General features: G+C 33.4%; 1 protein-coding gene and 2 long non-coding RNA genes across 5 annotated transcripts; all 3 read right to left on the bottom strand.

The window, feature by feature from the left end:
- Positions 118-2,596, bottom strand: LOC109850686. Of its 3 annotated transcripts, none has more exons than XR_002249502.1 (6): positions 2,434-2,596; positions 2,245-2,301; positions 1,719-1,858; positions 1,502-1,575; positions 1,039-1,388; positions 119-295 (listed from the first exon to the last, which is right to left on the bottom strand). It is a non-coding gene; the product is annotated as an uncharacterized LOC109850686 (long non-coding RNA). The 3 variants fall into 3 exon arrangements; XR_002249503.1 differs by having other exon boundaries at positions 1,039-1,302; XR_002249501.1 differs by having other exon boundaries at positions 118-295; positions 1,039-1,575.
- On the bottom strand, positions 4,463-5,196 carry LOC109849007 (stress-response A/B barrel domain-containing protein HS1-like). The gene is made up of 2 exons (XM_020418771.1): positions 5,005-5,196; positions 4,463-4,907 (listed from the first exon to the last, which is right to left on the bottom strand). Exons 1-2 carry the CDS (start codon positions 5,151-5,153, stop codon positions 4,712-4,714), a joined length of 345 nt encoding a protein of 114 aa, XP_020274360.1. The 5' UTR covers positions 5,154-5,196; the 3' UTR covers positions 4,463-4,711.
- Positions 9,810-10,158, bottom strand: LOC109848762. The gene is made up of 3 exons (XR_002248876.1): positions 10,105-10,158; positions 9,944-10,008; positions 9,810-9,845 (listed from the first exon to the last, which is right to left on the bottom strand). It is a non-coding gene; the product is annotated as an uncharacterized LOC109848762 (long non-coding RNA).

Here is a 14,315-nt window from a genome sequence, read left to right as displayed (position 1 = left end):
TTCAGTTGTTTTTTTTTTTTTTTTTTTTTTTGCAGAATCTACTTTGAGTGTATGTACACAATATTGAACAACAACAAATTATATTCATATCTAACACAATCTAATTATATTCCAATATCAAATCCAATTATATTCAAATAATACTTTCACCAAAATAGTAGAGAGATACATAAATTGTTTACAAACTTTTACATAAATTATTTACAACGGCTATGACACTGCAGAAACTTCTTCAACTCCTTCCCTATACATTTACTCAAGCCCTCTTCTTCTCCTTCTTCACCTTCTTCCTCATCTGAAAAGCAATAAGTGTGTCATAACTGAACTGAATGTATGAAAAGCAAGTTGTGGAAATATAAGATGCTTGTTCATGTAAGCGAACTCTAATAAGTGTGCCATAACTGAACTGAATGTATGAAATAATCTTCCCCAGAATCCTTCGACATCCTCAATCACAACCAAAAACTAAACCTACAAATTATTACTTCAAGAAAACAAGAGTACGCTAGTATTGCGGGAAAATCGAACCAAAATTTGTTAAAAATGATAAGGATGGAGAATAAATCTGAAACTACATGAGCTATTCAGTGGAAAAACTCATAGAAGTAATTAACACAAACACGCAAATTGTTCAATACATATATTAATTATTAAATTACATGCTAATATCATCATATTGACCTCTTTAGTGTACAGTCGATGTACATGAAGCTTTGTGTGATCAGTTTATGACAGGACTTCTCAGAAACCAATTAAACAAAAATAATCAATTTGGTGCTCTTTGAACTCAATTTGGTTCTCTTTTAAGCTTTTTATCTTGCTTGACACACTACGCAGGAAAATACTTTACATATAATTCAGCTGTAATCTAAAGACAGCAGTGAGAAAAGAGCACCAAACCAGAGAAGTTTCAGTGCCATAGACATGAATCTACAAGACAAGCACTTAAAGCAAGTGGCTTACCAAAGGAGAAAGTAACTTATATTCATGAAGGTTCATTATCTAGAAAACAAAGTTTAGGTTATTAAGAGGACTTACCTAGCCACATAATCAATCTCGAATCCCACAGCCTCTTCTTGCAAAGGTTCTATCCAGGAGCTCACTAATGTTCTATATTTTCTGCTTAAAATCATTGCTCTCGGAGCTATACACCAAAATTAACGATGAGTTGGTTCACCGTTACGAATGCTGAAGGTATGCAAAGGCTACAGATTGAAGGTCCTCCTTGTCATCATACATGACTGGTCTCATCTTGCAACAAGACATGTCATCAGTGCTGAAGGAGAAATGCTCGTTGCTCATCTTGCAACAATCCAGGTGAACAGAATAGCATACATTGGTGTTTGATTCAGAATCTCATTCAATTCAACAGTCATCAAAAGTTGTAACTAAATTGAATAGAAATATTGGCTAAATCAAACTTTCCAAATTTAAAGAATTTATTTACAAAAATTAATAAATTTTACTTATTTTCTCATGTTTGTATGTTGGCAATGCTTACAAGTCATGTTTCTCTGTATAATGAGTTTGGAGCTTTTTCACCGGGTGTATCAAATTGTTCCCATGCCATGTGATCTGAAGTCATCATTTATATCGTTAGTAAACATTGTAACACTTAAAGAATAAACAGGCATTTTATCAAACACCAAGCACACATCTTCCAAGCTGCCACACTTATAATACATCATGTAGGATAGATATAAGGTAGTTGAGTTAACCTGGACAAGAAGCAAGCTCTTTCTCCACATCATGTAGGATAGATATAAAATCTTCTGAAAATAGAATTGTTCCATGACCATTTGCTTCAAAATAGATCCCGATGTCATATTCTGAAGCTTTCTTGTGCAAATACTTCACACTAGTTGGAGTAAACACAAAATCATGCAATTAGCAGCTAAACTATCCATTGCAAATCGAAAACAAACACAATATAGTTTTCACATTACGCGTTAAAAAGTTTGAAATGAAAACTTAAAAATACAAACCATGTGAAAAAGTATAACTAAACCTTCGACCCAAATCATCATTCAATCATATTCAGTCAACCAACCTTCCAATATACTCGCCCACCATAAAATCATTCAACTATAGGCTCAAACGCTAATTCAAATTATTATCACATACAGGATCATAAAGAACATAACAAAAATATTCTCTTTAAATAACAAACATAAAACTTAAGCTCAAAATTCTAGTGAAAACACCAAAAAATCAATTTTTTTTAAAAATGAGCAGTGAACTTACCGGAGCCGAGCACGCAGACTTGCTTACAATCATAGAGTCCATTCTCGAACTGAATCCCTACACAACCAACAGAAAATTACAATTAAAACAAAATAAGCCACCCATTTTGATTCAAGCTCAAAAAACTCAATTTGCTCGTCAAAGACTCGAACTTGATACGTAAATCCGAGGATCTGGGATGAAAATTACCTTAAAACTGGGAAATTTCGAGAGATTTGAGGGGGAAGACGAAGTGGGTTTACAGTGAGAGGGATTTTTAGAGCGAAAAAGAAGTTTAGAGAGGGATTTTTAGAGAGGGTTTGAAGGGGGATAAAAGTTTTGGGGGTTCTATTTCTGAGTTTGTGAATTTAGGCTGGGAAACGAATTTTGGGAATGAATTTTTTGGCAGAAGGGTGCACACTCGGGCCCACCATTCTAAACGGAAATTTTCGTCTGGGTGCATCCTAGAAGGAAATTTCCGTCTGTTCCGTCTAAGATGTTAGTCGCATTAAAAAAAATTAAAAAAATACTAAAACCGTCTAATTTATTATCCTAGACAAAAATTTTCTTCTGAGATACTTTTTCCTAGATGGAATATCCTAGACGGAAATTTTCCGTCTAGTTTAATAGCAAACCAGATGGAAAAATTTCCGTCTAGAATATTCCGTCTAGAATGTATGATTTTCTACTAGTGATTGTTTGATTTAGTTGGAAATTAGGCGTTTATGTCTAAACTTGTAGTAAGTCAATAGGATGCAGGTTATTGTTTATACTGATGTCTTTCTGAAAATAGACAATGCGAACATCAACCGATGTTTGTCTCTCCTGTGTTACAAGAAGATGAGCTTCGAGCATTCAGTTTTAGAGATAATCTAATACATTCATTGTCAAAGAATCAGAACCCGCAGCTTGTAGTCCCTGTGTGCAATGCAGCCCTCTAGCTCATTCATAGAAGTCCGAATTTATCAAATCCATATATAAAAGACAAGCTACTTGATCGTATGGTGGTGTAAAATGTATATATGTAACTCGACTTTTCTACACATTTTGTCATTGTATGATAACATGTTAGGATATCAAAATAGAAACTTCAAATCTCACTATAACTTTGGAATTTTTGTGTAATGATCAAAGGGATTATAAGATGGTATCAGAGAAATCCACGGTTCAAATTCCACCGATCACGAATTTAGGGTGGATTTTGTAAAAATTGGCACCACTTGTGAGTTTAGGTTTCGACCCATTAAAAGGGCACTCAATCTGCGGCATGATAGAATATAAAAATATAAACCATAACTCTCACCATAACTTTAAATTTTTTCTGTAATGGTTAGAAGGACTTTAAGATAAACAGCAATAAGAGCCCTGCCTTGTGCTTTTAGAGAGCAAGGATTCATGATGATCTATGGTAGAACAGAGTAAGAAGGGTAGTTAAAAGAAAAAGGGGGAAAAAAACCTGATATAGTCTGAAGTTATGAGATGTGCTTTTGAAATGGAGAGGTTTTACTTAATAATTTATTATGAGTTTGGTGTAAATGCTATATACATACTGGATTATTCTATTCACCAAAGATGCTTTTGACATGGAACAGGATTTCGTGATGCGTACTGATTTCGTATGTTACTGGTTTCCCTTGAGAGTGTAAAGAGTGTCCACTGCTTATCTAATTAGGTTCCTGCTTAATGGTTCTCTCACTTTACGCGAACTGAATGCAAGCGCTCTCGCATGTGGAGAGATGGAATGACTACGGTTCTTTTTGTTAGGATTTTAAATGGATTTTGATTGGCACTAAAACCTGTCTCTCAAACATCAATTCCTTCCTTTAAGGGAAAAAAAAAAGATTTGACTTGCAATTGTGATATTTTGGATGATTTGCTCCTCATTAGAGTTGTTATTTTAGGAATAATTAGAGAGAGTTTGAGAGGTCTTTTTTCATCAATTAGCAGCCAAAATTAACTAGCCTAATGGCCACATTTTAAAAATAAAATGTAGGATTGACCAACTTATAAAAGCAGACTTATAAGCTCATCTAAATAGTTTGGTTTCACGAAACAAATGACTTTTATATCCATATAATTTTTGATCATAAAAAGCGAAAAAAAGCAATAAAAAACCAACATAGCTCGATAGCTTATAGAAATAAGCGTCGCCGAAGCCTCTCTTGGTCTCATGGCTTTTGAGAAGACAACTTTAAGATTTGTCTAGAGAGGTAGGGCCGGGTCGCCGCTAATAACAAGATTTTATTTTACACAAGCTCCAATTATGATTCAAATAAACTTCAAACTTACATCATCCAACTGGCTAATTAATACCAATTTATCTTTCAAATGCAGGGATAAAAATGGTCTCCTTATTGCAATCTCCCCGTCCCTGACTCTTAACCAGTCCATCAAAAACAAGAGAATACATAAAATTAAAGAGAACAAGGTGGTCCAAATTTTGTAATTTGATCTTATTTCTGACATCTCCAAACGTGGTGATACCAACTTACTCCTGGTTCGTGATAGATATAGGCTTATAGTTAACAACAATGTAGTCATCAACAACTGATGAGACTTGATTAGCAAAGGCAAGGTGACCGGGGTGTTCATAGTAGCTTGATATATCGTCCATGCTATCAAATGTGGCCTCAAACACATGAGTGTAGCCTTTGTGCTTCAACAACACACTCTCATCAATTCCCCTGCACACGATTAAACCCTTAATTAATTTTGTATTTCATCGCAAAAAAAAATATAAAGAACAATTTATCATAAGTAAGAAGAACTAATTATTAGTACCAATGGAATGATTTCATTCCTGGAATGATTGAAGGGAGGATGGCAAACAACTTGAGCTTCTCTTGGAGTTTCTCTATTGGAACATCCTCTTTCAACTTAGCTAGAATTACATGCCTATAAGCTCCAGGGCTTCCTCCTCCACTAGCCATCTCTCTCTCTCTCTCTCTCTCTCTCTCTCTCTCTCTCGATCAATTTATTTATGCCCTTCTGCTAAACCAAGACTTGTTCTTATAGGGATATTGTTTTCATCTAGGCCCTTTAACAATTTGTATCTTTTCATATTTTATTTTCACATAAATCTTGATAACATTTCACATTTTAAAATTTTACTGGATCCTTCTCCATGAGGGATGGATAATAATTCCTGGAGTAAGCCTATTAGGGGCTGTTTGGTTGTTGTTGGTAAAGTTGTGTATTTATGACACAACTTGGAAAGTTGTTGTCCACCTCATCAATTTTACTTTTATATTTTTCTTTGTTTGTTTTTGATTCCATTGGAATCATAAATTGCTTGTTTGGTTTGTAAATGTAACTTTAATTGTTTGTTTGGAAAGTGTAAAAAGTGATCCCTACTCAAATGATCATATTGGTTGGAATTATTTTTTATTATTTTTTCCTGACTTCAATGTCAGCTTTCTCCTAAAATCATGTCTTTTTTTTTATGAAATCACTTTACAAGCCACATCAGCATATGAAATTACTTTACACTATTTTCACAACTACAAACTAACAATTGAAAGTGATGAAAGCTGACATTGGGACCCACTTTTTTACACTTTCCATCCTTTTACATGGTAAAAACATACAACCAAACAGCCCCTTAATACATCCAGTCCTCCTAGGTCTCTTGCATTTCGAATATATATTTATATATATATATATAGGGAGAGGTTCTAATAAAAACCTAGAGAACTAAAAACCTATCCTAACCCTCCAATCTATCTAATCCAATGGTCTAGATTTCGATGGCAGAATTGTAAATATAGACAAATTTAATACACTGCATTAATGTGAAAAGGGTAAAATTGGAACAATTCATTGCATTAATGGTGACTGATTACATTGGAACAATGATACAAATTTAATACACGTCCTTTAATACTCTCTCTTACATTATAGACAAATTTCCTCTCACGTTCTCCTCTCTCTCTCCTCCATTTCCCAAAAGCTTGAACCAGCCCCCTCTCTCTTCCTCTCTCTCACCACCACAAACACCACTAACTCCTCACCGAGCTCCTCCAACTCCACTGCCCCTGAGCTCCCTCCGACGAACCGAAGCCGCTCTGACGAACCGAAGCCGCGAGTGAATCCAGATTCACTAAATTGAATCCAGATTCAGTGAACTGAAACTCGTTATCAAACAATAGCAAATCTGCAAAAATAAAAAACAAAAAGAATAAGAAACTTATGGATTCACTAAAAACCATCCTAACCATCCAAGCTTTCGCTGTAGTGAATCTGGATTCACTGCAGTGAATCTCGATTCACTGCAGTGAATCTCGATTCACAGCAGTGAATCGCGATTCACTGCTGGCCGTGAATCGGAGATTCACTATGTGTGAATCGGAATTCATGATGTGAATCCACGATTCTGTGCTGATCGAGGGATGCGGGGTCGTCGAGGAGGTCTGGAGCGGCTAACTGGGACGTTGGAGCGCTGCTGTCGAGCTGGACCGGAGTGGGGGTGGCAGGGATAGGGCGAGGGTCGGGAGGCGCGGATTTGGTTTCGACGGGATGCGCGAGCCTTCGGGATTAGAGTGAGGCCATGGACCGGGCCGATGGGTGGCGCTGGAGGTGCGGCGACGCAGAGAGGAGGCGGCTTCGGGGAGAGTTCGTTGCGCTGAAGGGTGGGGACGGAGCTCAGGCCTGAGCGGTGGGGGGCGGCGGCGAGCTGGAGGCGGCACAGGTCGATGTCCATGGGAGCGGACGTCTGGCGCTTGATGGAGATTGATGGGTGCGGTGGTGATGGTCTGCAATCAAGAAGAGATGGAGAGAGAGAAAGATGGGGGGTGTCGAAGAGGTTGACTTTCTTGGTGGAAGCTCACACGTCACATTAATTAGCCTCTCTTTTGGAACTGAAAATTTTACGCATGATTACCCTTAGTTGCCCAGCATAATTTGTCTTATAATCTCACCATTGGAAGTAATTCTCATCCAACGAGGGATAGCGTTTTTAGTTTTTAGGTACGTGGGTTTGCATTTGATACCGTCTCCCTATATATTATATATAATATATATATAATTATATATATATTATTAGATAGGTTCATTAGTTGCCATTGGGCAAATTTTGCAAAAATTGATATAAGATTGTACGGGAAATCTACCTTCGCGTGTCGAGCATTAATTTACAGCAGGCTGAGGATATATTTTCTTCAATAAGGATATGGACCGTGGTGGTTGGTAGTTGAGTGCAAGATGGTTCGGAAATGTTTAATGTCGTTAATAAAGGTCGATCAATACAAATGAGACGGTCGGAGGCTGCGATCAATTGGGATGTTGAAGCTTTCAATTGGGATATTAGTAATCTAATAATTTTCTTTTTCATATATCTGTACCAGCAGGGATCTTTATATAATGAGATGAATCCTAAGCTAACCTATGTTAAGTTGCTATACACACCCATGCACCATTTAATAAGCCTATAGGATATTTTCCTAGATCTCCTACATATTGAGTATAGAAAAATCCATATTAATAATATTCAACTTAGACAGAACTAATATGTTTGCGTGTTAATATTGTGGTCCTAACAAAGACTTGTGTATTTTTGTTATACCCCACTAGAGTTAATATACACAATTTCTTAGTTGTTATACCCCACTAGAGTTAATAATGCGGGGCTGCGCGCTTTCAAGTGGGACGAGTTTCTTTCCCTGTACAGACTGTAGGAGCCTGCAATAATAAGGACCTGGCCAGTTGCCATTATTTTTCTGTGACCCACTGAAATTCACTTAGTCTTTCATCCTCTAACCTTTGATTAGATTCAAGGATGCAGATGGAGATGAAAAGTGAAAACAATCACGTTTTGGATACAGATCTTATCAGAACATCCCACATCCACGCGGCGTGCTTTGAATCATAGATGGAACGGTCTGAAATCTCCAAATTGCTGCTCTGGAGTGTCGAGATAATTATGTGTACTCTCAGGTTGTCCTAACTTTGACCATTCAGATATGCTTGCGCAAGCGGAGTGTTAGCCTCTATCGTCCAATTGCCCTACCGAAATATCTATTTCCTGTAAATAAAATAGTAATTATGGATTAGCAGTATACACAAATTAAAATTAAACTTTCAGTGCGTGTGCTCTAGACATTTCTCGTTAAGAGTAGGTAGCACCGAGAGTATATATCTCGGTACGACTGGTTGGTGGCGGTCCTCCGTAGTTCAGCGATCGATAATGCTCTGAGTGTACGCTCATAATGCACAGGCTCTTGAACTTCTCAGTGATGTTTCTTTCTAATAGAGTTGCAGGAAATTATACAGAAGATTAGGAGGAAACGAGCAGAGGAGGCTTGTACCTTGATTTGGAGGAGAATTCTGTAGGTTCTTTTTTTTTGGAAGAGGGTGACAAGGGTTTTCGATAAAATCTTAATGTTTTTTTCAAAGAAATGGTAAAATCTTAGGGTGCGTTTGGCAAAGGGTTAAGGAAGAGGGATTAAGGAGAAGGATTAACTTAGTTAATCCATTATAAAGGGTTAAAAATATTCTAATTCCGTTTGGATTCGCCACTTAAGACAAGGGATTAAGACTTTTGTGTTTGGCAAATGAAGAAGGGATAAGGAGATTAATCTCATTAATTTTTTAAAAAATACCACTTTCGCCCTTACTGAAAATTTATAACTAATTGCCTCATTAATATTTTTTTTGCGTTATTTAGCTTCTGAGCAAGATCAAAGATTCGAGGCGCTAATATGTAATCCAATTGAGACACGATGGATAAATAATTTTTTTTCAAATATCGCTAAAATTACAATTTGGTATTATTCAATAAAGATTGTTCAGAAGGTAAATTAATTAAAATATATTATCATTTTCGCATGATTTCAACCTCTAAAGAGAGATAAGGAGCTAATAAAATATTATATCGCTTCTTATCTAACAATAAACCAGGCAAAAAAGATTTGATTATTCAATGAAAGAACAATCTACTCACTAGCTCTGTATAAAATTATAAGTTTTGCTTATATAAAGATAGTAAAAGACATAATTCAATCTCCTTATACTTCAATATTCGACTACTACATATTTCAATTATTTCAAAGCTGTAGAGCAATCCTGTTGCGAAGTTGCTCACCCCTTAAACTTTCATCTGCACCAACCATGTATTGGGGGTCTTCTTCCTCATCCACCTCATCTTCATGCTCATTCATCTCTAATCCATTGAGCATATTAAAGTATTTATCATTTCCATGATGCCTTGCAATAAAATTATGAAGAACACAACAAGCTACTACAATTTTGACTTTAGTTTTATAAGGAAATGGAGCAGCAACTTTCAAAATTTTGAATCTTTGTTTTAAAATTCCCCATGCTTTTTCCACTGCATTACGTAGCTGTGCATGCCTATGATTATATTTGTCTTTAGTATCTTGATAGGCTCTGGTGATCCCATTTGCAAAATCTCCAAGATGATAGCGCGATCCACGATATGGGGCGATAAATTTTGAAGTATTAGCATATCCCGAATCAACTAAGTAAAATCGACCTACATATTTAAAATTATCTGAATTTAGTATTAATTGATTCTAAAAAAACAAATGGAAAATATTTAAATTTATCTTCAGCAACATTAAATTTACCTTCTTCCAATGTTGCACGAAGAACTGACATATCAGATGCTGATCCCTCCCATCCAGCAGCCACATAAAGAAAAGTATGATCAAAGTAGCACGTTGCCATTACATTTTGAGATATGAAATTCTTTCAATTACGATACCTGTTGTGTTTCTTTTTCTTCACAATTACAGGAATATGAGATCCATCAATTGCTCCCAATGCTTTCTGAAAATATAAAAATTTATAAAGTTCTAATGTACAGAAACCTACACACATACACATTAAAAAAGATATGGAAAAAATATATGCATTTAGCTCTACCTTGAAATATGGGAAGAAATTGGGATTCTCTCGAATCTTAGGATGAACGTCTACATCAATGGTGGGAAGCTGGATATAATCTTGTTTCAAAGATAAAATACCATTAAGCACATTATTATAATGTCTGCTAATAGTCTCTCCTGAATGTTAGAAAATCTTAGGCTCCGTTTGGATACCATTGTGTTTTTTTTTTGTTTTCATGGTGTTTTTGCCAAAAATAAAACACCACGCGTTTGAAAACCATGGTGTTTTTTGAGCTAAATCATCCTCAAACCAAAAACAAAACACTTATTTCAAAATACCTTTTAGGTGTTTTAAGTTTGGTGTTTCAGGTTTGATTTTGAGAATGTGTTAATATAATATCTAACATAATATATTAAATGTAATTATTATAGAGTTATTATCAACATGCTTATTATATTATACTATACTATATTATAGTTAATTTAATATATTAGTAATATTTGTTAAATAATATAAAAAGATAATAAATAAAATATCTTATATAATAATATAGTAACATATTAAATACCAATATTTAATATGTTAATAATGTATTATATAATAATAAAATAATAATAAAATATAAATAAACTAATAAAAATAATAAAAAAGTTATGATAATAATATAATAATATTAATAATGATCTAAATATATATACAATATATAATCGCTGTAATATTATTAATTTTTAATAAATAAATTATATAAATTATAATTAATTAAAATATTATATAATAGTAACATATTAATAATTACGTAACAATATAATGAATATATGTTTAATAATATATTGTATGTAAATGTCAATAGAAATATTAATATATTATGCAATAAATAAATAAAATATAAAAAAAATTAAAATAATTTATTGCAACAAATGTTATGTAAAAATAATTTACTACTATTTAATAATAATTATTTATATATAATGATATCTATATATGATAATGGTGAGTACTATGTATATATATATCTCATATTATTATATAATTATTATTATATAATATAAAATATTTATGATATATAATTTATTAATAACATACTTGTAATAACATAATAATAACATTATAATAATTTTATATATATGAATAATAGTATAATATTATATTAATAATAAAATAACATTATTATAAAAATATTAATATAATATACAACAATAACAAATTGATATACCAAAATAATTAAATATATAATTATTTAAAAATAATATGTAATAATTATAATATAATAATAATTGTAATTTAATATATCATATTAAAGTACAATATAATATTATAATACATTATACAATATTATATTGCATTACATTTAATACTTATAATACTATAATAATGTAAACTAAATATTATAGCATTTTATTAATAATATAATTAATATATAATATATTAATAATATGTTTAATACTAATTTTATAATTGGTCAAACTAGTGTCAAACAAAAATACTTAACATGGTGTTTTGAAAACATTTTAAGAGAAAAACACAACACCATGGTGTTTTCTTACAAAAACACAATAAGGAAAACACCATGGTATCCAAACGAAGCCTAAGCTAATACTCGATTTGAAAGGGCATGCGAAATTCCGTATAGAAATATACAAAGTTGTTCATTGCAACTTAAATATCTAGTTGGCCTTAAAGCATTCTTCTCAATTAGAATATTTTTAAGCAAAAGAATTGTCTCAGAACTCATTCGAAAGCAAGAATATGAACGTTCAGGATGTCTAGCCAACATATCTTCTACAAGCATGTGACCAGAGAATGGTCTAGTTCGACATGGTCGAGGAACCTGCTTCATCACATTTGATTGATGAATGACGCTAGTAATCATATTGTTCCACATGTACTCATCCTCATCTTCATCATTCAAAAGCAATGCCTCTATAAGATCATCTTCATCATCAAGTGCTTCAATATCATCACACTTCGATTGCTTGCAAAATCTTCAAATGAATTCATCTTCAACCAAATTAAAAATGAAACAATTAGATAACTTGTTGTAAAGTATGGGAGCTATAGTTCACAAACATTAACATGATTCACACTCAACACCTAAGAATGGGTGATATAGTTCACAAGTTTTGAAATAATTCGAACCAAAAAAATAGCCCCAAAGCATATATAAAACTAATATGATAGCTATAAAACAATCTGCAATAATACATTCTGCAAAAATAAAGAACAAAGTTTACCTGGTATGATAGCATCTATAATATGACAAGCCAAAACTAAGTGATTTGATGTTATGGACTTCAAAACTGATACCTGAAAATCCAAATTCACACGGAAATAAAAACACAATACAAATACACAATATATACACAACATACAGGGAAGTCATAAAAAATCCATTCAAATGCACAACATCCTTGCAAAAAAATTATCTAACATAAATACCATCCAACATATGCTATAATCTAAACATTACAAAATCATAATTTGATTGTTTGACAATAAAAAATTATTCTTTAGAACATGAACTTTAACTAAAAGCAAGAAAACATACTACTAAACTAAATTTGATTAGTCTTGACTCTTGAGACTTGAACATAAAGCATCAATTCGGATTAAATTTTTGTTTCTCCTTAAGTAAGCTGACAAATGACCCCATTTCCTGCATGTTGTTGTCATGAGCTTGTGACATTCGTGATTGATCCTGAGAAGTTTGAGAAAACCCTTGCCAGCTTGGTTGATTAAACGACTCATTTTGGAACTGGTGCGTTTGAGGTGCTTGATGTTGGATATTGTAAATAGGCGATGGATAACCGGTCATTGCATTTTGTAAATCCATTTGTTTCCTGAGCCATGATAATAGTATTTGACCGTTAAGCATATTAACGACATGCCTATTCTCCTTCTTTTTAATAGTTTCTGCTCTTGCCACACATAGATCACTAGTTACACCTGGTAAATTCATTATCTTATCCATGCACTCTTTCATTTCAGTGGGCACTCCTTTCTTGGAATCTACTAGCTCTTTTGTAATTTTAATTCACTGCTTTTGTAGCTCAATCATCTTTGACAAATTATTTTCAACTTCAATACCTGATACTTGACGACGAGAAATATTTTTAAACTTACGCTTTAAACCTGATGGTTGGGCTTGCTGCTTTATGCTTGGAGTAGAAATACGTATTGGTTGTGATGGTAGTTGTGTACCATTAAAAGGAACTTGTGTCTCTTCCACTACTTGTACCTCCTCTGAATCACTCAAATCTATCTCCTTACTGTGTGGCCCCTCAATATCATCTAATTCATTGTCTGAACTAGTACTTCCTTCACGCTCATTGAAGTCATCGGTAGTCCTAAACCACCAGCGCCCCTTAGATGTGTTACCTCCACATAGAAAATCCATATCATCAAACTAAGGAAAAGGTTTGTTCTTAATTCTTAAATACTCATCATTCTCCTGCGGTAGAAAATTCATAATAAATATATCATAATTTTAATTATATAATATTCAAATACTTTACTGGTAGAAATTTAAATAATACCTTTATCAGTGCCTCCCAATCTTTTGCGGTAGGTGCAATCACCATATTTTTACCTTCATCCCAACCCGAACCTGATTTATTTCGAAGTTTGTAATTAAGGGAATATTGTTTTTTCAAAATTTTATAACGGTTTTGCGTTTGTAGTTTGCCTCTGTCCTTTTGGCTAGTCCTAACTTTATACTCATCGGTTACATTTTGCCATTGCTCGGTAGTGAAATGACCTCCATTGTTCTTTCCTTTAAGGACCATTTCCTTTAATATTCCCATCAAACAATTATCTTCCTCTATAGTCCAGTTCCTAGCACGAGGTCTTGACTGCCCACCTTCGGGTTGGGATTGTGATATGAAGTTCTTCTTAGTCATTCTAGATCATAATGAGAATTTTAAAAGAAACTAATCAATTGAATAATGCTATGTAAACTATTGAGTTGGAAATACAAAGACATACAAAAACAAACTATAACAAATGCTATGTTTTCTAACAACTATGAAAGACTGAAATGTGTATGTGTTACTGGCGTGTATGTGTACATTATGATGTGTACATTATGATGTCTGACACAATCTATAAAACTATGCAAAAACAATAAATGTAAGCATATCAAATGTAAGAATGTGTATGTGTTAAAGTAACTGGGTCTTAAAACAATAAATCATAAAAGATCATATCAAATGTAAGCATAAAAAGATCATATCAAACTTCGAAAACTATGA

The sequence above is a fragment of the Asparagus officinalis genome, chromosome 7, assembly GCF_001876935.1.
Source record: "Asparagus officinalis chromosome 7, Aspof.V1, whole genome shotgun sequence".
Taxonomy (NCBI): Eukaryota; Viridiplantae; Streptophyta; class Magnoliopsida; order Asparagales; family Asparagaceae; genus Asparagus; species Asparagus officinalis.
Note: the sequence above shows the minus strand (reverse complement) of the source record. Positions and strands in the feature narration are given on the sequence as shown.

Bases quoted from the DNA above. Each gene is read 5' to 3' on its own strand.
- LOC109849007 (XM_020418771.1), bottom strand. From the start codon at position 5,153: ATGGCTAGTGGAGGAGGAAGCCCTGGAGCTTATAGGCATGTAATTCTA. The intron at 4,908-5,004 runs GTACTAATAATT...AATCGTGTGCAG, and splicing joins GGAATGAAATCATTCCATTG to GGGAATTGATGAGAGTGTGT.